At 54.0% G+C, this 27,684-nt stretch overlaps 1 protein-coding gene, 2 long non-coding RNA genes and 2 other non-coding genes across 5 annotated transcripts; 3 read left to right on the plus strand and 2 right to left on the minus strand.

Annotated features, from left to right (window-relative positions):
* Nucleotides 1-1,322: 1,322 nt before the first annotated feature.
* Nucleotides 1,323-3,341, minus strand: LOC142067104 (uncharacterized). The gene is made up of 2 exons (XR_012663893.1): nucleotides 2,746-3,341; nucleotides 1,323-2,210 (listed from the first exon to the last, which is right to left on the minus strand). It is a non-coding gene; the product is annotated as an uncharacterized LOC142067104 (long non-coding RNA).
* A 48-nt stretch (nucleotides 3,342-3,389) lies between these two features.
* LOC142067103 (SUN domain-containing protein 5-like) lies at nucleotides 3,390-17,559 on the plus strand. The gene is made up of 15 exons (XM_075115402.1): nucleotides 3,390-3,985; nucleotides 4,462-4,569; nucleotides 5,682-5,827; nucleotides 6,698-8,877; nucleotides 10,619-10,725; nucleotides 10,968-11,052; nucleotides 11,744-11,811; nucleotides 12,393-12,454; nucleotides 12,621-12,661; nucleotides 12,918-13,011; nucleotides 13,600-13,684; nucleotides 14,256-14,368; nucleotides 14,955-15,122; nucleotides 15,483-15,572; nucleotides 16,240-17,559. Exons 4-15 carry the CDS (start codon nucleotides 8,825-8,827, stop codon nucleotides 16,369-16,371), a joined length of 1,098 nt encoding a protein of 365 aa, XP_074971503.1. The 5' UTR covers nucleotides 3,390-3,985; nucleotides 4,462-4,569; nucleotides 5,682-5,827; nucleotides 6,698-8,824; the 3' UTR covers nucleotides 16,372-17,559.
* Nucleotides 4,721-4,803, plus strand: LOC142067422 (small nucleolar RNA SNORD45). The gene has a single exon (XR_012664034.1). It is a non-coding gene; the product is annotated as a small nucleolar RNA SNORD45 (small nucleolar RNA).
* On the plus strand, nucleotides 6,769-6,853 carry LOC142067405 (small nucleolar RNA SNORD45). Its single transcript, XR_012664018.1, has one exon. It is a non-coding gene; the product is annotated as a small nucleolar RNA SNORD45 (small nucleolar RNA).
* An 8,054-nt stretch (nucleotides 17,560-25,613) lies between the features above and the next one.
* LOC142067230 (uncharacterized) lies at nucleotides 25,614-27,528 on the minus strand. Its single transcript, XR_012663931.1, has 2 exons — nucleotides 27,037-27,528; nucleotides 25,614-26,501 (listed from the first exon to the last, which is right to left on the minus strand). It is a non-coding gene; the product is annotated as an uncharacterized LOC142067230 (long non-coding RNA).
* Between the last annotated feature and the right edge of the window lie 156 nt (nucleotides 27,529-27,684).

Here is a 27,684-nt window from a genome sequence, read left to right on the forward strand (position 1 = left end):
CCTGTAAAATTGATGTGATCGAAAAAGGGAACATAAGTCAGACTTTTTTTTTCCTTTTTTTTTTTTTTTTTTTGTCTGCGAAGGCATTCAGCATGCAACAAGGAATTGGATTTTAGGTGTTTCTGTATTGTTTATGACGATACAGATTTGTCCCACTGTTCTAACACTGGGGTTTGGGTGGATATCAAATAAACAAATCTCAGGGAAATTTAAAAAAGCAATTCTGTCTCCTCAGGACCACCTTGTCACAGCACACGGTGACCTACAGGGCCACCGCTTGCTAAAACAAATATGCTAACGCTGTGGTTGTGTGGCCTTGAGAAACCTGCATCTTTTTAAAAAATTGAAAGCCACTAGATACTGGCTTCTAGACCTTTCAGAAACATTCTCCTAGATTACAACACGGATAGGTGTTCTTTCTCGCCGAAGGTGCCTGGATTACTACTTGCAGATCACCGATATTTTGCACACGCCCATGAGTCAGTACGGACAGAAAGTAGTTTGTGTTCTCACATGGCTCAGCATAACAGGGCTTCTTCTCTGTGGCTTAACCGTCTTAATCACCTGGGTCCAGCAGACAGAAATTTTCATTCGGGGCGTTTATCTCTGCGCCTCAAAGAAACCTGTAGCATTGATGACGCAGATACTTGTCTTCTTGCACCTTAGGGAAGGCTGCTTCTTTACGGATGAATGTAAAGTACAGCTCCTGAGAAATACAGGTACGTGATTTTATTATAGTGAGAGGAAAGAAACGTGATCATTCCGTTCTATACATGTTTCCGTTTTAACTGACCCCATGTGAAAGAACCTGTAGGAAGCTGCCTTATCTTCCTCTATAAAGACGCTGTTCTGAACTTGGGTATTACCCCAAAAGCCCAAATACAATCAGGGGCAAGAAACGAGAACCTCACAACACAAGGTTTTTTTGCGGTAAAATTAGCTGAGCAAAATGCTATTTCTGACGGGCACTGCTGCGTTCTGGTAAAAAGCTGTTTATAAGCAGCGAGGTGCAGTTGCTTTTCTTCACTTTGCTCGCCGCATCATTTAAATTTTATCTCAGGTAAGTTGTGCAGTGTCTGTCGTACGTTACAGCTGTACTGCGGTTCTCGCTGTGCTACAGCCCCCCGGCAGCTGAACAGCCCTTCCAGCGCAGCAACGCCAAGGCCTGCGCTGCGGTTGCCTGCGCCCGCGTCGGTCTTAAGGATTTAGATACTACCCAGCAGTAACAGAATGTCGGCCCCAAGCGCGTGGCCTCTTTCACGGCCACGCTTCCTAAGCAAGTGACGGTTCAGTGAGGATGATTCAAGTGAAACTGTGTAGCCTTTCCTTAAGAATGACTTAAAGCATCCTGTTTATTTCAAATCCAGTACATTTAAACCCATCAGCGTATACACACTTAACCAGATTTGCGGCAAGAACAGCTGAGAAGGAGGGATTTTTGTGAGATTTTGTTTTTTAACTTGGACAGGCCCTTCTTTCAGTGCTGGCAGGGTGCGCTTTCCCGGACTTCTTGGGGAAGTCGCTCAGCGCTGGTGAGGCTGCGCCTGGAGCGCAGCGTCCAGTGCTGTGATCCCCGTGTCCAGGACACGGACATACTGGAGACGGTCCAAGGGTGGGCCACGGCGATGATGAAGGGTCTGGAGCGTGAGGCTGAGAGAGCGGGGACTGTTCAGCCTGTTGAAGGCTCAGGGGGATCTCATCAACGTGCATGAACAGGAACTCCTGGTATGGAAGCAGAGGGAGCCACGCACTCTGCAGTGGTGCCCACCGACAGGCCAAGAGGCAATGGGCACAAATGAAAACACACGAAATCCCACCCGAACACAAGAAAACATACTTTCTGGTTTGTTTTGGGTTTTTTATTCTTTACTCTGAGGGTGGGTCAAACACTGGCACAGGCTGCCCAGAGAGGTTGTGGAGTCTCCATCCTTGGAGACAGTCAAAACCCAACTGGACATGGGCCTGGGACGTGGGCTCTGGGTGGCCCTGCTTGAGCAGGGGGCATGCACTGGGTGACCTCCAGAAGTCCCTTCCCAACTGAACCCTCTGTGAAATTATGTACAGCTACACACCAAAACGCCCCTGCTTCACTACAGACCCCGTCACCCACCCTCCGAATATAGTGCTGGACGGTACAAATCCTGTCACCAGGTGTGACGTCTACATGGCTCAGAGAGTGCTTCATGGCTGTAAACCGCCGTCTTATTTACCTGCGGGAAGATTAATACTGTGACATGCTGGACAAGTATTTGCTGTATTGAAAAAGACACCAAAGCTCCCCAACATGCCCCCAACCCCTTCCCCAGACCCAAAATCCAGGCCCAGAAAAGAGCATTGTTTTCCATTGCTCGGTGCCAGCCAGCGTTACGCATATTTGTTCATTCAGAGTCTCAGAAAGGCATTCCCGCCCGGCACGGATGGCATCTGCCAGAGCCCAGCGTTGGTAACTAACGTTACCCCGAAAGGCGGGTTCGTCCGCCTGACGTGCAGAACACCAAACTCCACACAGGGCGGAGTCGTTTTATTTGATGAATTTTTGTGCAAAGATGGGTGCTAGGTGGTAACCCACAAAGCTGCACCCCACCCCGAGGAACTGCAAGGCATTTGTACAGTTAAATGTGTCAGTCACAGCTAATATTCACACGCCTCAACTAATAATTGGTTCATTGCTTTCTCGCCTCGATGTAAAGGTACAGCTCGCTTTTAATTCACCACGCGTGCTCAGGGAGTAAGGGGCTTGCTTACTAGAGACAGGGGGCGGTTGCCGGCGTATGGGCCTGATTTTTACTGCTATATCGAGGGTAGCTCCCGTACAGGGCACTTTGCTTTAGTTCTTGTCAGCATCCCAATCAGTTGTTCTCCTTGACTATACACTTTATCGCCCCGTTCTCAGCGGCTTCTGCGCCGGGACGTTTGCTTCCATCAGTGTCTCAGCTCTCCTCAAGGCTAGAGTCGTAGAACAAGGGCTTCCCTGTCTCTCAGTTCCCGACTCCGGCCGCCAAAGTCTGTGTGCCGGGCTCACGGAGTTCACTCTTAGGGCTTACGGAAAATTCCCCAAATTCCGTCTTCTTCAGGATACCGCTAACGGCGCAGTCGAAGCAAGAGCGTTACTTAGGAAGGAAAGGGCTCATTTCCGAGGGCAGCGCCGTCGCCCCCCTTCCCTGGGCTGAGCCCCTCCCCAGAGCCGCGGCGCCCGCTGCGGCGCGCCCGCTTCCGGGCGGGGTCCTTCCGCGCAGCGGGCCGCCGAGTCCCGCCCGCCGGGTCCCGCCCGAGCGCGCCGGCGCGGGTCAGGCGAACGCCACCGGCAGCCCTAGCGGGGCCCTGCCGGGCGCTCCGCCCTTCCGGCGCGGGCGGTGGCCGAGGTCGGTGCTGCGCGCGGCGCGGCGCGGCGCGGCGGGGAGGGGCCCGGCCCGGCCCGGCCCGGCCCGGCCCGGCCGGAGCGGCGGCGCCGGAGCCCTGGGGCGGCGCGGGGGCTCCGGCTCGGCCGCTCCGCGCCCTGCGCTGCGCTGCGCTGCGGTGGGCCCGGGTCGGGCAGTGCGGCCGAGCCCGCCTGGGTCGGGCCGGGCGCCGGGGGACCCCTGGTCAGTGGCGAGCTGGGGTTCGCCTCGGGCTCATCGGGGGTTTTCCTTCGCTCCGTCGGGAGGGCTCGGGCAGGCCGGGAAGGAGGGCGGGAACGTGCCCGCGGTCCGGGCAGGCGGAGGAAGATCCGTCTCCGAGCAGGCACGTGCTGCTGCGGCGTTGCCCGAAATGCTCCCGGGCTGGAAACCCTCCGAGCTGGCCCTGACCCACCCGGCTGGCATCTGCTCGAGGGCAGGAAGGCTCTGCAGAGGGACCTGGACAGGCTGGATCGACGGGCCGAGGCCAACTGGACGAGGTTTAACAAGGGCAAGTGCCCGGTCCTGCCCTTGGGTCACACCAACCCCAGGCAAGGCTCCAGGCTTGGGGCAGAGCGGCTGGAACGTGCCCGGCGGAGAAGGCCCTTGAGGTGCTGGAGCGTGTCCAGAGAAGGGCAACGGAGCTGGGGAAGGGTCTGGAGAGCAAGCGTGCTGGGGAGCATCTGAGGGAGCTGGGGGGGCTTAGCCTGGAGAAGAGGAGGCTGAGGAAGAGAGACCTTATCGCTCTGTGCAGCTGCCCAAAAGGGGGCTGTAGTGAGGGGGGGTAGCCCTCTTTCCCAGGTTACAAGCAATAGGACGAGAGGAAATGGCCTCAAGTTGTGCCAGGGGAGGTTTCGATTGGATAATAGGAGAAACGTCTTTACCGCAAGAGCGGTCAGGCATTGGAAGAGGCTGCCCAGAGAGGTGGGGGAGTCGCCATCCCTGGGGTATTTAAAAGACCTGTAGATGCGGTGCTTGGGGACGTGGTTTAAGTGGTGGCCTTGGCAGTGCTCGGTTAACGGTTGGACTTGATGATCTTAAAGCTCCTTTTGAACCTGAACTTATGTTTTATTGGTGCTTTTTAAAGGTCATGCCATGAAAGGGCGCACTGAGAAAACCTGATGCCCTGAGCACGTTACTTCTGGAGAAACGCTTGGCCTCTGCAGCTTTGTGTGGGACACTGAAAGGCAGTTGTGTGAGTATGAGCTAACTTCAGCACAGCTGTGCTTTTTTTAGGTGTGACAACCCTTATTCCCATGTTGAGTGTTAGGGTGTGGGTGCGAGCTCCCCAGCTGCTCCTCTCTTGCCCTGCCATCCCCCGTGACGTACAAAGGTTAGTTCCCCATGGTCCGTGATGGGTCTTGGCATGTATTATCTGAGTATAAACCTGAAGACGGTCAGTTTAGCTCTAGAATTACTCTGAGACCCGGGAACAAAGTACTTGTTGCTTCTCTGTCTGCAAGGAGGCTGCAGCTGTATTTCCACGTGTCTCCCTTGAAGGCCACTGTCCTGAATGTGGGCACAGCACTGCCCTGTTGTTCTTTGGGTTGATGAACACGGCAACTAGCAGCATCAGGCGGAGGCAGAGGTTACCAGACGTAGCCCCCAGTAATTGCATTGCAGTTCCAGGAGGCAGAAAGCGTCAATAACTGCTTATGTCTGGAGGGGGGAAAAGCTGGCAGTCGTGTTTAGTGCCCGCAAGGCAGCTGGAGGCACTATTGCTTACGATTGTTGTTGCCGTGCGGAAAAGATGTGGCTTAAAGTGCTGCATCGAGAAAGTAATGCTTACGGGTAGCAGAGGTAAACAATAGAAGAAGGGGAGATAGATATACGCACGTATGAGAATTGCCTTCCTAGTGCAGCTGCTGGTGGTGGCAGCTTTGGCCCTTGCCGGTAAGTTTCGTTAAATGTTAGAGTTGTTACTTTTGAGACTCGTGGGGATTTGAGCGTTTGTCTGGGCGCTAAGGTAATAGCCGCTGATCTAGAGTGAATTGGTGCCTTACTACTTGCACATGTTTACCTTGGCATTGAGCTTGGTACTTTTAGAGCAGAAAATAGAGGGGAGGAGGGAAGTGTAGTAGCGTAGGCGTGTGTACTGCAGGTCGTGTCCGTGCGTGGTTCGCACATCCCGAGTGGTTGATGGGTTGGGAAGCATGTGATGCCCTGCAGGCTTTGTAAGGGTTAACTAAGGCATTTTCCTTGCTCTGGTTTGATGCTGCGCTTATCTGATGAAGGACTAAAATAATGCCCCGCTTAGGGACGCAGTCCGTTGGAGTCTTTGAGGGCAGGCAGTGTTTCCTGAGGCAGACAGCAGTGGATCTCGTGGGATGGCTGCACCGAATGGAGATGGACGAAGTTCTGGCATTCCTCAAACCCTGACAACGCGAATGTGGTGGAATAAGTGCCGGCGCAGGTCCTGATCCTCGTCTTCTGTCGACCCTCAGCACGTCCAGGTAAAGGTAACAGGGTAGTTGTTGAGACAGCGCCTTTGAGTCAGTGATTGTGATGATTGCGGGCTTAGGAACCAGGTGCTGTTGGATACCAACGGCAAAAACTATTTTGGTGTGTTCCCGAGGAAAAAAAACATAATGCAACGGGCAAAGGTTTACGGTTCCTCTTCTCAAGAAGTTGTCGAATTTGGGAACGTCGTGCTTTTTCAGTTGCTTGACTGGTGATGTTGTCTGTATTCTTCACGAATTTTGCACAGTCTTCTCTAAATATGTCCTAGCTGCAGGCTTTACTGGAATTTGTAGGTAGTCACGTTTGGAGTTTACGAATGCTTCTTGGTGTATGTTGAGGTGAAAGATGCGTACGGCCAGAGGATGAGTAAAGGTTTGGATTTTATAGGTACTGGTATGGACAGAAATAATATTAGTGAGTATTAAAGTAATTGTGTAATGACGACATGACCTGTACGTTCACGTAATACCTATAGTTTTTGTGTGTAGTGTGTTTACACTTTAGTACTACACAAAAGAAAGGTTGTAGTCGGGTCTTATGTTCCTCACGTCTGCTTTTTTTTTTTTTGCCTCCGTATCACTCACAAATTATACCAGTCTGAGCACTGTTTTTATCTGGTGGGTACTTTCCCGCTGAGAAGCAGCACTTAGTCTCAATCTTATTGTTCACCACAGCTATCTCCAGGGTAGCTGAAATTTCTCAGCATCTGTTCTGCCTGTTATATTTCTTCTCGAGTAAACTGTGGTGAAAAACAGTACCCGAAAGGCTCCAGTGCTTCCAGACAAGTGCTTGGTTGCTCGCGTAATGTGTTTCTAGTCCCATCTCAAGTAATGCCTTAACGGTGTTATCTTATTTATTTGTAGCGTCCCATTTTGGGAAGAAAGTGTGTTGGATTTCAAACCCTTGGGCAGGACAGGAGGAGGTGGCCTTCTCGGGTCAGTGATGAGTGTTGGCATGTATTATCTGATGTAAAGGTGATGTCTGTCACCACTTTAGCTCTAGAATTACTCTGAGACCTGGGAAACTCCAGTTTCCTTAGACTGTGACCGTGGCGCTTTTTCAACCTGGAATCAAATGCCTGTCACGTTCTAAGGCAGCGTAAGGAGAAGGGGGCGCAATTTGAGCTTCCTTCCGTTTACGCGCTAGGGAGGTATAGTTGTTAGTTTAATACTTGGATGTTACTAGGAGGTGCTCTCACGTTAACTGATCGCAGCTCTGGGTACTCAAAGCTGAACAGTGTTGGCAAATGCTGATGTAGAGGTTTGGTGGTAAATGTAACCCGCCTGTCTTAATGAGCATGCATATTCTTAATTCACAAACACGGTTTAGTCCCACCTACGCATCCAGAATGTTTGAAGGGTCATGTCACATCTTCCTTTGATCACAGTCAACAGTCACGTGTTCAGACTTGTTTTTTGAGGGGGGAAAAAAAAGGTAGATAATATATTTGTGTGTTGGGCTTGTAGGTTCCATTTTGCATTTTTGTAAGACTTGAATTTTAGCTGGCGACTGTAAGATTCCAGCTGACTGTAGGGACGGAAAGTTAAAGTTGTTAGCGTTTTTCAGGGTTGGCCCGAGAATATTCCTTCATTTCAGCTGTTTCTTCTATTATGCTCTTTATAATAAATTCTCAACTACTGTTTTTACAGGTGACATGAGCTAGGAGAAAAAACATAAAGCCAGCTGGGGCCCAAGACCAGCACTGTTGTGTTCATAAGACATTGTGTCCCAGGAGCGAACTGGCTCACGTCAGTGCTACCTCAGAAATCTTTGTATTCGCTACTCAGACCTCGATTTTTCCTCACTGTGCAGTTTGCGTCTATTCGTAGAATGTCCTGAGCTGGAAGAGACCCACAAGGACCGTCAAGTCCAGCTCCCATCCCTGCACAGGACAAGCCCAAATTCACACCGTGCCTCTGAGGGCGTTGTTCAAGTGCTGCTTGAATATCGCCAGGCTTGGTGCCGTGGCGGCCTCCCTGGGGAGCCTGTTCCGGGGCTCCACCACCCTCTGGGGGAAGAACCAGTTCTTCTCCTTAACTATACACTTTATTGCCCAGTTCTCTGCGGCTTCTGAGGTGGGATGTTTGCTTTGATCAGTCTCTTAGCTCTCCTCAAGGAAATAGTGGTAAAACAAGTGCTTCTCTATCTCTCAGTTCCCGACTCTGGCCATCAAATTCTGTTTTGCCAAGCTCACGTAGTTCGTTCTTGTGGCTCAGCGGAGAATTCCAAAACGACCATTTTCTTCAGGATATCACTACATTGATGTTACGGAGTTTTGTTCCTGATTTCGGTGACACTGCGGCAGCCGGGCAGATGGCAGGCCCGGGTTGCGGGTCGAGCAACAAGCCTTGGGCCAGCTCTTCGGGGCTCCCAGGCTTCGGAGCTCCTCCGTCACTGTCCCGGTAGTGGGGCCGCAGGAGCGGAGGGAACAATTTGGCCTAGCACCTTCCCGGCACCCAGGCTGTTGCCAAGTTTCTGTCGAACGGGTGTCGAGAGCCTGTGTGACTGGCCTGTCGGAAACCCCGTTCCTCAGCCCGTGCGCGTCCCCGTTCTAGATCTCGCTGCTCTCTGTTGGGGGTCCTTCTGTGTCACATTGGTTACTGTCGACGGGGAAGTTTTGAGCGTTTCGCCCCTCGTTATTCTGTTCTGCCCTTGCCAATTTGAGCTCCCTGACCCGTGTTCCCTTCTGACGGACCACCGCCTCTGGGCTTCCCAGAAAGGCTGTCTGGTTCCGCAGCCCTTGGGGTGCTGCCATCGTGGGCTCCACCATCTAACGCTAAGGCTAGGCTCTTCGCTCCCACAGGCGCTGCCTTTTGCAACCCTTTGTTTCTCCGTCCTGCAGTTGCTGTCATGGACATGGCATCCTGGGGTATAGCGCCTTCTCCATCAAGGATGTCCCAGTCAGCCACGTTCTCTGTTGACTCGGAAAGCCCATCTGGAGCATTCCAGGGACAGGAACCGCTCCCACAGGAGCCCCCTTCCAGAGCTGGATGAGGGAAGCCCGTCCCTACCCAGAGGATCACGCCCAATGCCGCCCTGACCCGTGAGTGTGAGAGCTGCCCAGCCTGCCGCAAGCCCCTCAGGCACCCTTTGCTGCCAGGGCCCTCCTGTCATCAACGGCACTGGCAGCTCTGCTGCCTGGACGGCCCGCTGCGCTGGCGGGTCCATGGGCCCAGGCAAGCCTGGGGCTGCCCAGGGGGAAGTGGGCGCCTTGTGCTCCCCTGCTAAAGCGGCTGGCATGGCTGTGTAGCTGGAGCCCCGCACTGCCCCAGCACGGCTTGGCCCTGCACCGGCGTGGGGCTCCCAGCGGGCAGTGAGGTGGGACTTGGCGGGGCCGTGCTCCATACAGCCTGTGACCCCGTGCTGCCAGGCTGGGAGCCTGGTACGGGCCGTGCTGCCCAGAGCCCTCAGCGCAGCCTGTGCCCCTCTGCTCCTGGGCCCTCCAGGCCACTGCAAGACAAGGAAGGAGGACGCTCACACTGCCATTTCAAATGAGGGAAGCGGAGGCAGAACCAGCAGGGGCAAGAAAACAAACAGTCCTTGCTAACCAGATGTACCGCTGGGCGCCTGACAGCACATTCCGGTCTACTGGCCCTTTTTCTTCTTGGCCCACAAAAGGGTTCCGAGAGGAGAACCGCTGCTGGAAGCGGCTGTCTCGTGGGGCAAGAGCAAAGCCCCCTTTCCAGCATCCTTTCTGGTTTCCCGGGGGTGCCCAGGAGAGATGGAACCCTGCCCGGCAGGCCAGGCCAGGCAGCCGCCTGGCACGGGAGCGTGGCAGGGTTCAGCGCGCCCACAGGCACGGGCTCCCAGCGCCTGGGACGGCAGCAGCCGCTCTGCCCCTCCCGGCTCAGCCCTGGGGAGCCCCAGTGTGACGTCAGAGCCACCACTGTGAGCTCAGAGCTGGCCACCCGCACAGCCCTGTGGCGCGTGGGGCAGGAGCCCACAGATGTGTGTGGCTGTTGCCCGGGCAGGTGCGCTCCTGCTGAGAGGCGGCAGGCACGTGGCTGCTACTGGAGCTGGTTTTGCCTGGGCAGGCCACGCTTGCTGGGGCTGAGGGGGAAGAGCTGAGCGGGGAGCCTGCCTTGGCCCAGAGATGGCGAGGAGAAAGGCCCCCCAGGGAAGACACCAAGGGGCCTCCAAAGGCTCCGTTGGGATTAATGCCAGACAAGAGCTGGCAGGGGAGGCAGCGGGGCCGAGCTGCTGCCAGGCCAGCGGGTACGAAGTGGGCTGCTCCTGCCTGGGGCGTCAGGTTCGGGCGGAGTAGCAGGGCCGTGGCCCAATGTAGTCAGTGGCGTCAGAAGCCAGTGTGCAGCAGGGGCCTTTGGGGAGGGGGTAGCCTTGTGCTGCAGGGGTCAGAGCCCACCCTGATTTGCAGGGAGATTTTGCTGCACATCAGGCCAGCCCCTGGGACCTGACACTGCCCCCCCCTTGGGATGCTGAGGCGGGGTCCTGCCTGGCTGTGGTGGGGCAGCTGTGCGGGGAGGAGAGGGGTCGGGAGAACGCCAGTGACCAGGGAGGAGGGGTGTGGCCCATGGTGGGGGACGGCCCACGGTGGGGGACAGCAGCCTGTGCCCTCTCCCCAGACAGCCACCGAGAGCTGTCTGCGAAGGGGCAGTTGGTGCCAGGGAGCAGGGAGTGACGGGCTCAGAATAGGGCTGTCCTGCCAGGTGGGCTGGGGCAGCCCGTCCTCTGACAAGGGCCTCTGCTCAGGCTGCTCCTGCCCGCCTCGGCTCCCGTGGCGTGGCGATGGTGGGCAACCAGCATTTGTCTTTTTCCTCCCACAGGAACCCGTGCGTGGAGGTGGAGCTGGTGACGGTCCCTTCCACCTCGGCTCCCTGCTCTGCCACGCAAGGGCCTGCCAAGTGGCGCAACAAGGCCACAGGAATTGCAAGTAAGCTCAGCACTGCTGCTTGCTGTGAAGTCCCCTGGGGTGAACTTGGAGAGCTGTGCTGTGCCAGAGCTCTGGCCAAATGTCACGAGAGGCAGGAGAAGTGCAGGCTGCCCCAGGGAGGGAGGGAGTGCGTAGGACTGGGTGCCCGCCTTCCCGCAGGGAGCTCAAACACGTGTGGCTGGGCATCCTAGAGAAGAGACCTCAAGAGACAGGCCTAACTTTTCTCTGGCTTTTTTGCCCAGGGGCGGTCCTCAGCCTGGCTTGGCATCCGGCAGGTGCCCTTGTCTCCCTGTGGAGACATCTGCTGAGCACACGCATCTTTGCCAGGTACGTACTACCTGTTTCTGCTGTGGTGGGGGGCGGGGGGAGAAGGGGGATGTCCCTTCCCCCAAGCAAGGGGGAGAGCAGAGGGTGTTCCCCACCCAGCAGCCCGGGGCTCCCGCTCGTGCGCCAAAGTTTGTGCGGTGCCCGTTCTCGGGGAGAGCCAAGAGCAAAGCCCCTTGGCAGCCCCACTCCCAGGCGTTTGCCGGAGCCCCAGAACCCTCCCGGAGATGTAGTAGGACAAACCGCCGTGTAGCCAGAAGCTCAGGAGCACAGCCAAGCCTCCGCAGGGCAAGGGTCTTCCCCAGCTCTGGCAAGAGACCACACAGGTCTGGAAGGAAAGCCAGACAAGGCCCCTGCGCTTCCCAGCTGTGCGGAGAAACACCCCTAAGAGCAATCTGTGTGACTGCAAGTGAGAACAGGCCTGCTCTCTCAGCCAAGAGAGAGCAAGGTCCACACCAGAAGAACTACTGAAAAGCAGTCCTCATTTGCTCAACCCCTCTACTTCCCTGCATGATTTTCATTCCCTTTCGGAAGGTGCTCCTGGAGCCCTTCGTTTGGGGAAGATCTGCCGGCAGCGTTGAATGGTGTGGAAAGGCGTGCAAAGCAATGGCTTTAGGGCCTGAGGAGGGAAATCCACGGGTGAGGGGGTTTGCCCAAGACTTGCAGTACTGACACCCAAAGGACTCTCTTCTAGGCAAAAGATGGGCCCGCAGAGCAAGAGGTTCCTGAAAGTCTTCTTCCTGTGGCTCCCAGTGGCTCTGGGTGAGTTTTCATGAGCAAACACAGCCTGGCTGTGCTGGATGCCAGCTTTCCTTTTGGGCCAGTATGTGTGAAACGCCCGTGGTGCGGGTGCGTCCTGAGGAGGTCCTTGACTGGCACTGGCGTTTGGACTACCGGTAAGACTGGTAGCCTCCCAGCCGTGCTGCTGCTCTGGCCACGGGGCCAAATGGCTTGCTTAGTCTGCAAGTCTGCGAGAGAAGGGCGTAGCTCTTTCCAAGCCTGAGCTGGGGATTCCCAGACGGGAGGGGCCGTGCAGGGGGACCCATGGAGAGGTACCTCTCCTAGCCCATGCAGCCCAGCCTCGGTGCTCACCGAAGCAGTGAGGGGAAATGGGGAGTAGCTCTGGGGCACCGAGCACACCTGAAGGCCACGGCTATGCAGTCCCCTCAAGCCTGGGCTGATGGCTCCCGGTCAGAGGCGCGTCCTCTCTCTGCACCCCACGTTCCCCACCTCCTCAGCTCACCTGCTGCCCAGCCCCAGGGCACCAGGCAGGCGACAACGCAGCTGCAGGGATGGCTAGCAACTCCGCTAAAATAACCGTCTCTCGGTGATGTGAATTGCAGCTGGTGCTTCCTGCGCGACCTCGCTGCCGGTGTGGACAACGCAGGCAAAGGGACTGATAGAGGTCAGTGACTCGTTGCTGGCAGTGGCTGGAGGAATCACAGGCTGTGCTGCTGCCACGCAGGCTGACCCAAAGAAGCGGCAGCTTGTGCCTTCCTAGGGAAGCCTCTCCTGGGAAGCCGCGGCAACTCTGGTAGCAGATGCTCTAATGGAGCATTTTTCCCTCCCAGGAGCTGACACGTGTGTCGTCGGCAAACCTGAAGATGCTGTGGTAAGAGAGGTTTCCTGAGCTGGAACTGGTTCTGTGCAGAAGCGTCAGCCGACCTCGTGCTACCTGCACTCACTTTCCTAACAGCCAGGGCTCCCGTACTTCCCTCCTGCCTTTGCCTTTTGCTCAGCCTGGTGCGGAAGGGAAGCACTGGCAAAGCAGGGAAAGCACACGTGTCTCTCTCTCCTCTTGCTGAGCTCAGACGCTCCCCAGAGGCGATGGGCCGCTCTCTGACCAGATCGGCTTTCCTGTCGTGCAGGAACTTGCCCGTTTTGGTGGCGGAGGAAACCCAAAAGACACGCTTTCTGCTGGAGGAGGTGGCTCGGCTGAGGGCACAGATCCGCAGTTTGAAGGTGATCCTGCATTTTGGGGAGGGAGGCTTGGCTGGGCAGAACCCCTGAGAACATTTTCTTCAGGATTCTTGGTGGGGTCAGACTGCTGACTGCAGCAACCCAGCCTTTGCCCCAGCAGCTTGCTGGGTGAGCTTCTGCACTGCACAGGCCCCTCTGCAGCCCCAGTGTAACAAGGCCACTTCAGGCAGCAGAGGACTCCTGAGAGCCTTTCCTAGGTGCGCTGGTGCCTCTGGCTCCTCTGAGCAGGCTCCTGAGGCGGTGGTGGCACCCAGGCACACGTACAGTGCCAGCCATGGCTTACAGGGCCTGAGCCTCTCCCCCTCCTGACTTGGAGAGCACAGAGGGTGTGGACGGTGGTGTGGGGACCCACATCAGCACACCTTGGGGTCATGGCCATGGCCATGGCCACAGATAATCTTCCTAGTCCTCACGGCTCACACCAGCAGCAGAGAGTCTTGCAGCTCTGTAGACAAGGCTTGCCTTGCCTTGCCTTCCTGACACTGACCCTTTGCCTCTGCGGGCACTAGGAGCCACGCTGCACTGCCTGCTGATGTGGTCCTTTTCTGTGTTGATTTCTGGCGTTCCCAGGAAGCTCAGGAAGTGAACCAGGCAGCGTCCAAGAAGGCTTTGGGTGCCTACGTCGAGATGTCTGACTGGGCCCTGGAAAGCTCTGGTATGGACACAAGCAGCCCAGTCCTTGCCCTGCGCTTGCCCCTAGCACTCCCCAAAGGAGCCCGTGCTCCAGGCGCTGCTCTCCAAAATGGGGCAGCTTAAAACCTTCACGGGATCCAAGAGCAAGGCTGTGGCAGAGTGGGTCGCTCAGACTCCCTCCCAGTCAAGCCCTTGGTCTCCACACAGGTGCCCTTGGCGCTGCCCCCGCACGTCTTCCTGTGCTGATGGAGGGGCTCTGCTCCTCTCCGCTGCATTTGCAAAGGGAATGGCTGGGCCGTCCTTTGCTGCTCATGCTCCAAGCCCTCAGCTTTGGTCTGCTGTCATGCTCGTGGGCGCCTGCAGGCTCCCAGAGCCCTCAGACCTTCTCCTCGTGGTGCTGTGAGAGAAGCACTCACCAGGGATGGGGCTGCCGTCATTGCTCTGTGCAGCTGGGCACCCCCCCGCCCCCAGCGTGGTGATGAGGACAGGACTGACAGACGTGGAGCTGGACGGCGGCGTCACAAATACTCCTGAGCACCAGCTCCCTTCTAGTCTGCGGCCTCTAGCAGTCATCTGCTCTCCCTTCCTTACAGGTGCCACCATTGACAGGCAGAGAACTTCCGAGACCTACGACTGCCAAGAGAATTGGGGCTGCAGGGTTTTATGGTTCTTCCGCGCTGCCAAGCCTCCTGAGACTATTTTGCAGGTATTGTAGCAGAAATCTTCAGGGAAGGTGTCCTTCCTTCCTGAGAAGTTGGGGACTGACCTCAGGGGCTCTCCCCTCAGGCCAGTGGTACTGGTCAAGCCCACCGTGCTGCTCAGGTTCCGGACACCAAAGCTCTCACACAGGGCTGGGCTTGCTAGAGATCCGTGGTTCCCCTGGCGAGGTGAACAGAGGTGAACTGCTGCATCTTGCCCACAGTCCTCTGCCACAACTGGGTGAAAGCCTTCCTCCCTGGCGACCCTGGTTCCACACTCACCCCTAACTGTGCCTTTTTGTGGGCGGAAGGTGGCGGGTGCCCTGCAGAGCCGCTGGGCAGGGACGTGTTTCTGCGCGGGCCTGACTACGATGCTTTCGTAACCACTCTTCTCCTCTGCTCCCTAATACTGAGACCCCCTTTGTCAGGCAGGGCAGGGGGCCTCCTACTTCTGTCCAGTTCCTCACAGGCGCCTCATTTTCAAGCTGAAATAGGCCCCACAGACATGCTGGCGCCTATGCTTCGAGCTACATGGGCAGTGGTGTTGGCCCCAGTGCTCTCTCACACTTCATTGCTGTCGCGTTCTGGTTGCAGGCGGATGTTTCCCCAGGAAACTGCTGGCCTTTCCAAGGGCATCAGGGCCAGGTGGTCATCAGGTTGCCAGCACGAGTCCATCTGACTGCCGTCACTGTGCAGCACATCTCCAAAGACGTGTCTCCATCTGGGACCGTCATCAGCGCCCCCAGAGACGTCGTTGTCTTTGTAAGTCTCTGCTGGGCGCTTCTGGCGGGCATCTGACCCTGGGGCAAAGCCAGGACAGGGCCCTGCTTGCTTTTGTGCATCTTCTGGGGTTTGTGTCCTGATCTCTCGCGAGCACTGCAGTGCCCTCGCGGGACGCTTCAGGGGCTCGAGAGGTTTCATCCCTCTTAAGGTTTGTTCTGGCCAAGCACCTCTGGGTTCTTGACCAAATCTCAAAGCGGAGACTGAGCTCCACCATACCCGGTGCTAGGCTGCTGCTCGAGCCCCAGGAGAGGGTGGGTGGATAACAGGGCTGAGCCAGCACGTACCTTGCCTCTCTGTCGGGATGAGTCTGAGCGGCTCTCCTTGTGCTTTGCCCCTGAGGGAGTGGATGCGGACGGAGAAGAGGAAACTCTCCTTGGGACGTTCACGTACAACGTGGCAAAAGAGGCTATTCAGACCTTCCCTCTGAAGGTACGCTCCACGCACGGGGACGAGATGCCAGGGAGCACAGCAGGTTTGCCTGCAAGTCCATGGAGGAAGGGCACGCATGCTTTCTTTTCTCCCTGGGCAGAGGGGCCCGGGCCGCCGTCATGAGAGAGAGACCTGCGGGCTTGGGAGGGCTGAGTAGCACACGGTGGTGGTAGCAAGAGGGTAGCAAGGGCAGGGTCAGGCCCGTAGGAGCACGAGTCCCGAGAGATCCCTGGCTGCGCCCGGTGCCTTCAGCAGAGGCAGCTGCACGTGCGCCCACTCCACGCAAGCAGCGTCTTTGTGCCGTGGAGAAACAGGGCGGCCTGGTGGCGAGAGGCGTCGGGCAGCACCGTCGCTCCATGCTGCGGCCTGCTGGCAGGCTGGACAGTGTCCTCTCCTCCCACCATAGCACGCCCCTTCTCCCGCGGCGCTCTCACGCCAGCCAGGGGGAGAGCAGGCACAGCAGGCAGCGGGAGCTCGGCGGGGTTGCACACCAGGTGCCCCACGCGCAGGAGCGCCTCCCCGGCCTCCCTGTCAGCACAGAGCAAGCAGCAGCGGGAAGGGGCAGAGGGAAGGGAGACCGAGCCCCAGCCGGGCCGGCATGCAAAGACGGGGTGATTGCACTGCCGCTCTTAACACCCCCGTTTCCTTTTCCCACCCTTCTTCACAGAACGCGCCGCTTCCCAGAGCCTTTCCGTCTATCAAACTTCTTGTGAAGAGCAACTGGGGAAACCCAGCGTACACCTGCATTTATCGAGTGCAGGTTCATGGGAAGATGGCGCAACCGGAAAGCCCCAGGTGAAACCAGAGAGAAAAAAAAAGTCAAACATGAGAAAGAAGAAGGGGAGGAAGAACAAATAAATCTAAAAGATGTGGCAATTGAGATGGCTGTAGAACTGTAGAAGATTTGTCTCCAAAGTGGGGTGCTCAAGACGTTCCACGCTGTGGGAGGGGAATTCGGGAGCGTGTGGAAAATGTTACAACTTCTATGCAATTTTTTTCTTAAAAACGAGGAAGATAGGAAGCATTCCCAAGACTGAATCTAGAGAGGGGAGGCCCAGCCTGTCAGCGCTCCTCCCGCCGCCCCTGGGGGCTCCGCAAGTGGCCCCAGCCCAGGGCAGGCCGAAGGGCCCGGCTTCAGTTCACAAGAGGGCGACTGGCCCCGCCCGCCGGCCCGCGCGGGCTCTGCAGGAGCTCCCCCAGGCGCCCGCCCACCCTCTTCCCGGCTTCTCAGCCAATGGCGCCCGCCAGGCGGGGACAGGCAGGGCCCCCCGCCAACCACCGCAGCGCCCCTTCTCTGGCCCCGCCCCGCTGCGGCCGCGTGCCGACGGACGAGCACGTTGCTACGGGCGCGCCCGGAGCGCCAGCCAGGGCCCCGGGTTCGAGGCCCGGCGAGGTCAAGCAATGAGGCGCTTGCTGGCGTGAATGCCTCACGTACCAGCCAAAGGGCTGCCCGCGCAGCAGGGGAAAGGTTGTTTAATTGGAAATTGTAGTTATAATTTGGTTTTAAGTACCGGTGCTTGTAATAGTTGTTTTGGTCAGTTATTAAGAGAAGAAGAACTTTGCCAAGGATGTTTTCTTGTTGGGGGGGTCCGAGTCCCCTGCCTGGTTTGGAAAGGGCTTCGAGTCCCCGAAGTTGACCAAGCGGGTTAGAGTCCCACTGAATGGGGTTTGAGTCCCCAGTTTGGTTACTTGTCTTGACTGGTCTCTGAATTTTGGCGTGGTTATCAGAATATGGATTTATTTTTGCATGTTCGGATCAGATAGTTGTTTTGGAAGTCACATTTAATATGGGTGGGGAATCGTCTAAAGGCAAGGTCTTAAAGAAGTCACCTCTAGGGCGTTGACTGAAGCATTGGAAGGGGGGTGGGGGTGGGTTCGATCCCCTCACAAGGAAGCAGTTAACTGAGCATTGTAATCATTGGTCGCCGATCTGTACTTTGAAATATAATACTATAATACTACTATATTAAAATAATATATATTATAATGCAATAATACCATAGTGCAGTCGATGATGTTTTGCAAAAGAGAAGGAAAATGGGATGAGATCCCATACGTGGGTTTGTTTTTCACGTTGCAGAGCAGCGGTTGGAAAAGGGGAAAAGATCGCGGATCGATTACTAAGGATGCAAATGTTTTGGCCTTAGAACAATGTTGGGACAAACCACCCAAATGATGTTGTTCTGCATGTAGTACTGGTAAAAGGAGGTGTAAAATACAAGGAGCTGGTGGAAGAGGAAGATGATGTAGGATGATTAGTGGCTCCGGGACAGGGAAGTCTACAGGGAGGTAACGATCAGTGTGGAAACAGGGAAGTTGGACAAGTGGATATGGGGGTGTAAATGGTGGTGCTGAATCACAGAATCACTAAGGTTGGAAAAGACCTCTAGGATCATCAAGTCCAAGCCCCGACCCAACACCACCATGTCTCCTAAACCATGCCCTGAAGGGCCACATCTGCACGTCTTTTAAATACCTCCAGGGATGGTGACTCCACCACCTCTCTGAGCAGCCTGTTCCAATGCCTGACCGCTCTTGCAGTAAAGAAGTAGTTCCTAATATCCGATCTAAACCTCCCCTGATGCAGCGTGAAGCCATCTCCCCTCGTTCTATCGCTAGTAATAGAAAGTGAAGGGGGGCTGGAATTTCAGTGCTGTAGCAGGAAGAACTAGGAGACGGGGGGCAGTGCTACCAGCACCCTTAAGGCAGGCCGTGGGTCCGACAGGAGGGTGGGTGCAGGTTGAAGTACCCTTCTCAGTAGCAGGCTGATGGGCTTGGAAGGAGATGGCTCTAATGTATGGGGAAGATGCGGCAAAGGTGGCGAAGGTATTGGAAACTGTTGTGGAGAATCATGACCCAGAGTGGAAGGAGATACAGGTGGTCTTGAATATGTTGTTGAGAGATGAGGAGCAGAGGCTGTTGTGGTTGAGGCTGGGGAAGAAGCAGAGAGGGTTCACGCTCAGGATGCACAGGCAGGAAGGCTGGAGGATCATTCTTGCCACCACCGATCTGAATCGGCACCTGAGCAGTCAGGCACAAAGGTTATTGTGAACTGAATATCAGAGGTTGATATTGTGAGGGGCCTCTAGGCAAGAATGCACTCAAGGACGTAATCTCTGCGAGCATGACGGGGATGCAAACGACCTAGCAGCTGGCGCCAGTCGAAACCAAGACAGAAGGAACTATGGACATCTCCATCTAGATAAGAGTCACAACACCCGGTGAAACCGACACACCTTGCCACACACTGTGACAAGATTACTTGATGGGCCAACTCACGACCATATGTGGAAGAAGGACTCAGAGTTCATGGAAAGGACAGAAAAAACACCCCTTCAGCAAAGCACTAGGGACCACCCGATACCTCTTGAGGGGCTTCTGAGGGACTTAAAACGCACGGGTAATTAGGAAGCAAGTGTTAGAATTAGTTCCAGGAAAGCTAATGCATATGTATATAACCGAGCAATCTAAGCTTTGTCTATCACGCCTTGCGGTATGCACACTAGGAGGAATTATCCCCTGTGCGTCTGGCACCATAATAAAGAATGCCCGCTTCTTCATACTACATTGGTGTTACGGAGTTTTATTCCCGATTTCGGTCACGCCATGGCAGCCGGGCAGACTGCAGGGTGGGTTGTGGGGCGAGCAATAAGCCTTGGGCCAGCTCTTCAGGGCTCCCAGGGCCAGGCCTTGGGAGCCCTGCTTTCCTGGAAGTGGCTAAGGGGAAGTAGTGTATTAATTCCTTGTTTTGCTTTGCCTGTGAGCACAGCTTTTGCCTTACCTGTTATGCTGTCTTTATCTCAACGCACAAGTTTTCTCACTCTTACTCTTCCAAGCCTCTTCCCCATCCCTCCAGGGCAGAGAGATCAAGCAACGTAGCAGCCTACTGGTGTTAAACTACAACATCCATACGAGGTAACTACAGCCTTTGATCCATGAAGTATCCCTAACCTCAAACACCGAGCTGGTGACCGGCTCAAGATTTGGTAACTATGGTACCCTAAAATCGATGCATGTGTAGCCAAACCCTCATTTAGAGCAGCCTGGGGTGGCCTCATTTCTTGCGATTACCCAGAAATGGCCCCTATAGCAAACCTACCCTCAAATCATAGGAAAATTCTGAATTGCATCAACAGAATCAACCTAAGGCTGGTCCTAACCCATTGTGACGGATGTGCTCGACCCCTTGACCAGACTGGTGGTGTGTGGAATAATCGCTGGAGGTGACTTAGACGCTGAACTTATGTTTTTAGAAAAGGTACAGCGCTGAAGAAGCTTTCAGGGTGAAATGCAGCTGACGTGCGAGGAAGCCGTTCCATGAAAGTTCCCTGGTAACCTTAGATGTCAGCAATGCCAGGAGAACTTGGCGTACTGACTCTGAGAGGAGTTGTCCGGAAGGTGGAGCGGTGTGGGGGCATCGCGGCTGGGCTCTGTGATAAACGGGAACTCCAGGTACCATGGAGCTGGTACGCTGCACATTTGCGACCCTGGGCCAACGGTCCGTCATGCTTTTGACTAAATGCTGTCCTTTTGGTGAACTTTGCTCACTATAATATCATTCTAATACCAAAACACACCTCCATCCCAAAAGTTACCCGCCTCTAAGGTGCGGCCACCCCTCACTGGGCACGCGCTTTGAATTTTTCTAGCCTACATCTTTAAAAGCAAAGCGAGGAAATTTTACGCCAGCCATAATAAAGGGATGTATGACTAGAGTCACTCAAGCTCCACCTGAAAGATAAAGAATAGTATGAAATTTGTGAAGAGAAAGAGGGTGTCAGGGAAGATACCATCGCGTACCACTCTGACTTCTGGGACCAGTCGATGGGCTGAGCTTCTCTTACCCCGCGGTGGGATGCCTTTGGGTAAGATTGGAAACCTCTACAGAGTCACTTTAAATCTCTAACGTATTAGAGTTGCTTTGCTTCATAGTAGAGTTGCTTCATATTTGTTTAGCATACTTGTAGCCCAGCAGTGTACTCATATCCTCAGTATTTATGTGCGTCTTGTAACCAGCAATCTTATCACCGGTGACCCAAAGAACCTGTGTATCTGTCGCTTTAATAAATCGCACTATTCATTGATCTAGCCGTGATGGTTCTCACTGAACGTGAGCAGGCCGGGCATCTGCCAGATTAGTTACTGACAACAAATACTCTGATGAGTGGTTGCTTCTACAACCCTTAGAAAATAAACCGTCTGAGACTAAGACTGGACCTAGCCGCACCTAGACTCCTCTCGGAGGAGGATTTTAGAAAGCAAGGGGGTCCTGTCTGAACCTTGCCACTCCTCAGACTCCTACTATTAATGCAACAGTGGTGGTTTGGTGCAGGCTGCGGAGAAGGTAAAGGCCTGAGCCGTAGCCGGGCCCACGAACTCCTCTAGTTTCAATCTGTTCTCTAAAAACCCACGAAGCAGCAGACTGCCACCGTAGGGCATCAGTGCATATGAGCTTGGAACACCCATCACGTGATTGACACATCAAGAGCAGGTGCCTTGCCTAAGGATCATTTATCATTTATCAGGAAGAAAGCTGTGGGTACAAGGAGTCTCACGCATACCTTGTCCATCGCACGCGATTTGGCTACGAGCCAACCACTTTATCCCATAAATATGACAGCCTAAGTGAGCCACCTTTGAGCTCTCCTGGTTAGGCAGCGTGGATGTGTGGTGGTGATCTCCCCTTGAGCTGGGACACCTCTCAGGGTTGCCGCTCAAGGCAGAGAGACCTTTCACCAAGGGCAGAGATTTGGAAAGCAGCTGATATCACACAAAACCTTGTAGTATGATGACTTTGATTTTGTCCTGGTAACTTTGATTGTGTGTTGAATTGATGCTAATGAAACGTTACGTAAACTTTGCATGTACAATCCCTTAGACTTAAAACGTTGTCCAAGTCTGAGACTAAGGTTGGACCTAGGCCACACCTAAGCTCCATCAGGAGTTTAGCCAGCAAGGGGTTCTGCTCTGAACCTCATGACTCAATGGGAGGGTCTTCCTTGCCCTTTTGCATCCATGGTCTCTCTGTGAATCATTTTAACTCCAGTGTAACTCATGTTTCCTTTATATGTTTCTTCCATGCAGTAATTAATAGAGTGAACTTGCCATCGAACTTTGTGAAGTCGCACTTTCACAATATCTTCTTAAAACCAATTTTGCTAATACCTTTGACGGTGATTCTTTAAGTCATCTAAAAAACTCCATTCACAACGCCCAGAGGTAACTCTCTTTTAATTATAAACTCAGTCTTGTATGTTACTGTAAATGTGGCTCTTGGGTTTTTTACAGCCTTTACTCATACGCAAATCCCAGCTCAAGTCCTATGGCAACCATAAGCACAATCTCCATGCTATTGCTAAATTTCTTTCCTGCAGCAACTCTGTCCCTGACTTCTGACCTTTGGACTATTGAGCTGGGGTTTGCCGGATTGTCTGTGGCATGCACGTGCCCCAGCCTTGCAGGGCTGGTGAAATAGGTACTGGCATCCTCTAGGAACTCTCTTTGCCTTTTGGCCCACATCCTTATTGACAGAGGTGGGGAACAATGGGTAAGGAACTGTATCTGGCAAAGTTTACCACAGTCCTAGAGCTGAAAGGAGAACTGAGGAGTCCTGGCTCCCAGCACCTGCTCCAACTCCCTAAATTCCCCTCCCCTCCCATAGCTCTCCCTTTGTTTCCTTCCCCTTCCCACAGCTCCCTAGACCGAGCTCATCAGAATTGTCATTGATCCATCTCTTTCGTGCCCAGCTTTCTTCACGCAGGGCTCTCAAAGACTAACCAAGTTTGGTTTTATAACCATTTCAATCATTCTCTAACTCCTGAAGTGACATCATGTATTGCCTTTCCAGGTATGGCTGGAGAGTCAATTGCAAGGGCAAAGACCCGACTTCCTGTGTCAAGGGTTGCTAAATCACTCCAGAAGCAGCAGCAGTTTCCTCCGGATCACCAATGGTGAAGAGTGAGGGTGTGTGGAGTGGAGGCTAGGGAAAACAGGTGGCTGTGGGGAATTAAAAGCAGCATATTATTAAGGTAGAAAGGGTGCTGGCTATTGTTAACTCTACGAGGACTTTGCGGTACTGCAATGCAAGTAGAGAACTTAAAGGCTGACGACTTAGGAGAGACAAAGCTTAGCAGAAGGCCATTACAGGTGGAATTTCAGCCATTTAGTTGCATAATCCGCTCTCAAGATTTTGTTTTCCTGACTAAGAGGGCTTACCAACGATGAGGGTTTCTCTCTTTTTTGTCTCTTTCTCTCTTCTCCTTCGTCTCCCCCTTGCTCCCATCCTCGTTTCCTCCCTCCCTTACCTTCTTTCCTTCTTTTGTTCTTTCTTATCTGAGTGTAGAAATTAGGAAAATTAATGAATTAGTTATAAGACCTGCATAACTGCAGTTGCCTTATAACGAGGGCTGAGTCACTGACTGAGGTGGGCAGTACAGCCGGCTGACAGAGAGAGACAGCTATGCTGAAACGTGACCTCGCTCCTTAAATTTATGTGAGCATCTGCTCCCGGCTGCTGTGAGAGAGGGCACCGAAATGTATGGACTTCTGTCCTGAATACGGCTTTTCTTACCATCCTTTGAGGCACCAGACCAAACGCAGTCTACGGAAGATGCAGACAGCATCTCTGTGAGGAAGTAATGGATTGGAAAGCCAGTTAGGAGAGGGAAATGCTTTGCCATTTAGGTCACAAGTCCTTTTTCTAAGCGAAGGCTGAATCCAGGAACAGTACACGAATGGAAGGTGGCAATACCGAAACCGTGTTTGCTTCTGTGCTGGTTCTGGCTGAGAAGGGGTTAATTCTCTTCACTGCGGTGCCTGTGGTGGTCGGGGACCTTTCCAGCTTCCCGCGCTCTGCCGCGTCGGCGGGAGGCTGGGCGGGGCGGGGCCACGCCCGGGGCAGCTGACCCCGACTGGCCAATGGCATGTTCATTCCATACCATGTGACACCATGACCAGTATATTAAGGGCGGGGGGGCAGCTGCGGCTCGGGGAGGCGCGGCGTCGGGTCGGCGGGCAGCGAGCGGCGAGCGGCTGCGTCGCCTGTGGTTTGTTTCGGTGGTTCGTCCCCCCACCCCCCCGGGTTTCGCGCCTCTCGTTGTTTTCCTTTCCATTGCTTTGTTGTTGTTGTTGGTTTTATTTCAATTATTAAACTGTTCTTATCTCAACCCACGAGCGTTACCCTTCTGATTCTCTCCCCCATCCCACCGGTGGGGGAGTGAGCGAGCGACTGCGTGGGGCTGAGTTGCCGGCTAAACCACGACAGCAAGTGTAGAAAGATCTGGTTAAAATATTGTAAAAAATGATCAGCGAACATTCTTGCAATTCTTCTGTTTGGATTTACAAGGGGCCTGCTCAGACTCAAAGGATGATCATATCTCGTGAGGATGTTGGCAAACAGAAGGCTTAATGAAATGTATCAAGCACGCATGGGGCTGCTGTGGCGCCCTGTGCTCTCACGGAAGAGGATTTTTGTGCGCTTCTCAACACAGTTACAAAGACGTGGAGAAAACCATTTTCCTTCCAAATGTTTTTATTCCATACACGATAGAACACTACTTCTGCACTCCCCGGCCATTCTCTTACTTCATCCCTTCTCACTGACAAACTTGGTGTTTTCTAAACATTTCTGAATTCCAAAGAGGTTGGTTGTGCTCTTTCCCCACTCACTCCCTTTCGCTCAAATCTTTGGCTTTTGGTGGGAGAAGAGGCAAACACCTTCCCTGTAAAATTGATGTGATCGAAAAAGGGAACATAAGTCAGACTTTTTTTTTCCTTTTTTTTTTTTTTTTTTTGTCTGCGAAGGCATTCAGCATGCAACAAGGAATTGGATTTTAGGTGTTTCTGTATTGTTTATGACGATACAGATTTGTCCCACTGTTCTAACACTGGGGTTTGGGTGGATATCAAATAAACAAATCTCAGGGAAATTTAAAAAAGCAATTCTGTCTCCTCAGGACCACCTTGTCACAGCACACGGTGACCTACAGGGCCACCGCTTGCTAAAACAAATATGCTAACGCTGTGGTTGTGTGGCCTTGAGAAACCTGCATCTTTTTAAAAAATTGAAAGCCACTAGATACTGGCTTCTAGACCTTTCAGAAACATTCTCCTAGATTACAACACGGATAGGTGTTCTTTCTCGCCGAAGGTGCCTGGATTACTACTTGCAGATCACCGATATTTTGCACACGCCCATGAGTCAGTACGGACAGAAAGTAGTTTGTGTTCTCACATGGCTCAGCATAACAGGGCTTCTTCTCTGTGGCTTAACCGTCTTAATCACCTGGGTCCAGCAGACAGAAATTTTCATTCGGGGCGTTTATCTCTGCGCCTCAAAGAAACCTGTAGCATTGATGACGCAGATACTTGTCTTCTTGCACCTTAGGGAAGGCTGCTTCTTTACGGATGAATGTAAAGTACAGCTCCTGAGAAATACAGGTACGTGATTTTATTATAGTGAGAGGAAAGAAACGTGATCATTCCGTTCTATACATGTTTCCGTTTTAACTGACCCCATGTGAAAGAACCTGTAGGAAGCTGCCTTATCTTCCTCTATAAAGACGCTGTTCTGAACTTGGGTATTACCCCAAAAGCCCAAATACAATCAGGGGCAAGAAACGAGAACCTCACAACACAAGGTTTTTTTGCGGTAAAATTAGCTGAGCAAAATGCTATTTCTGACGGGCACTGCTGCGTTCTGGTAAAAAGCTGTTTATAAGCAGCGAGGTGCAGTTGCTTTTCTTCACTTTGCTCGCCGCATCATTTAAATTTTATCTCAGGTAAGTTGTGCAGTGTCTGTCGTACGTTACAGCTGTACTGCGGTTCTCGCTGTGCTACAGCCCCCCGGCAGCTGAACAGCCCTTCCAGCGCAGCAACGCCAAGGCCTGCGCTGCGGTTGCCTGCGCCCGCGTCGGTCTTAAGGATTTAGATACTACCCAGCAGTAACAGAATGTCGGCCCCAAGCGCGTGGCCTCTTTCACGGCCACGCTTCCTAAGCAAGTGACGGTTCAGTGAGGATGATTCAAGTGAAACTGTGTAGCCTTTCCTTAAGAATGACTTAAAGCATCCTGTTTATTTCAAATCCAGTACATTTAAACCCATCAGCGTATACACACTTAACCAGATTTGCGGCAAGAACAGCTGAGAAGGAGGGATTTTTGTGAGATTTTGTTTTTTAACTTGGACAGGCCCTTCTTTCAGTGCTGGCAGGGTGCGCTTTCCCGGACTTCTTGGGGAAGTCGCTCAGCGCTGGTGAGGCTGCGCCTGGAGCGCAGCGTCCAGTGCTGTGATCCCCGTGTCCAGGACACGGACATACTGGAGACGGTCCAAGGGTGGGCCACGGCGATGATGAAGGGTCTGGAGCGTGAGGCTGAGAGAGCGGGGACTGTTCAGCCTGTTGAAGGCTCAGGGGGATCTCATCAACGTGCATGAACAGGAACTCCTGGTATGGAAGCAGAGGGAGCCACGCACTCTGCAGTGGTGCCCACCGACAGGCCAAGAGGCAATGGGCACAAATGAAAACACACGAAATCCCACCCGAACACAAGAAAACATACTTTCTGGTTTGTTTTGGGTTTTTTATTCTTTACTCTGAGGGTGGGTCAAACACTGGCACAGGCTGCCCAGAGAGGTTGTGGAGTCTCCATCCTTGGAGACAGTCAAAACCCAACTGGACATGGGCCTGGGACGTGGGCTCTGGGTGGCCCTGCTTGAGCAGGGGGCATGCACTGGGTGACCTCCAGAAGTCCCTTCCCAACTGAACCCTCTGTGAAATTATGTACAGCTACACACCAAAACGCCCCTGCTTCACTACAGACCCCGTCACCCACCCTCCGAATATAGTGCTGGACGGTACAAATCCTGTCACCAGGTGTGACGTCTACATGGCTCAGAGAGTGCTTCATGGCTGTAAACCGCCGTCTTATTTACCTGCGGGAAGATTAATACTGTGACATGCTGGACAAGTATTTGCTGTATTGAAAAAGACACCAAAGCTCCCCAACATGCCCCCAACCCCTTCCCCAGACCCAAAATCCAGGCCCAGAAAAGAGCATTGTTTTCCATTGCTCGGTGCCAGCCAGCGTTACGCATATTTGTTCATTCAGAGTCTCAGAAAGGCATTCCCGCCCGGCACGGATGGCATCTGCCAGAGCCCAGCGTTGGTAACTAACGTTACCCCGAAAGGCGGGTTCGTCCGCCTGACGTGCAGAACACCAAACTCCACACAGGGCGGAGTCGTTTTATTTGATGAATTTTTGTGCAAAGATGGGTGCTAGGTGGTAACCCACAAAGCTGCACCCCACCCCGAGGAACTGCAAGGCATTTGTACAGTTAAATGTGTCAGTCACAGCTAATATTCACACGCCTCAACTAATAATTGGTTCATTGCTTTCTCGCCTCGATGTAAAGGTACAGCTCGCTTTTAATTCACCACGCGTGCTCAGGGAGTAAGGGGCTTGCTTACTAGAGACAGGGGGCGGTTGCCGGCGTATGGGCCTGATTTTTACTGCTATATCGAGGGTAGCTCCCGTACAGGGCACTTTGCTTTAGTTCTTGTCAGCATCCCAATCAGTTGTTCTCCTTGACTATACACTTTATCGCCCCGTTCTCAGCGGCTTCTGCGCCGGGACGTTTGCTTCCATCAGTGTCTCAGCTCTCCTCAAGGCTAGAGTCGTAGAACAAGGGCTTCCCTGTCTCTCAGTTCCCGACTCCGGCCGCCAAAGTCTGTGTGCCGGGCTCACGGAGTTCACTCTTAGGGCTTACGGAAAATTCCCCAAATTCCGTCTTCTTCAGGATACCGCTAACGGCGCAGTCGAAGCAAGAGCGTTACTTAGGAAGGAAAGGGCTCATTTCCGAGGGCAGCGCCGTCGCCCCCCTTCCCTGGGCTGAGCCCCTCCCCAGAGCCGCGGCGCCCGCTGCGGCGCGCCCGCTTCCGGGCGGGGTCCTTCCGCGCAGCGGGCCGCCGAGTCCCGCCCGCCGGGTCCCGCCCGAGCGCGCCGGCGCGGGTCAGGCGAACGCCACCGGCAGCCCTAGCGGGGCCCTGCCGGGCGCTCCGCCCTTCCGGCGCGGGCGGTGGCCGAGGTCGGTGCTGCGCGCGGCGCGGCGCGGCGCG

The sequence above is a fragment of the Phalacrocorax aristotelis genome, chromosome 21 (genome assembly GCF_949628215.1).
Source record: "Phalacrocorax aristotelis chromosome 21, bGulAri2.1, whole genome shotgun sequence".
Classification (NCBI taxonomy): domain Eukaryota; kingdom Metazoa; phylum Chordata; class Aves; order Suliformes; family Phalacrocoracidae; genus Phalacrocorax; species Phalacrocorax aristotelis.

Coding starts and splice junctions, on each gene's coding strand:
- LOC142067103 (XM_075115402.1), top strand. CDS start 8,825: ATGAGGGAAGCCCGTCCCTACCCAGAGGATCACGCCCAATGCCGCCCT. Junction 11,053..11,743: donor AGCACACGCATCTTTGCCAG/GTACGTACTACC, acceptor ACTCTCTTCTAG/GCAAAAGATGGGCCCGCAGA. Junction 13,685..14,255: donor CTGGGCCCTGGAAAGCTCTG/GTATGGACACAA, acceptor CCTTCCTTACAG/GTGCCACCATTGACAGGCAG.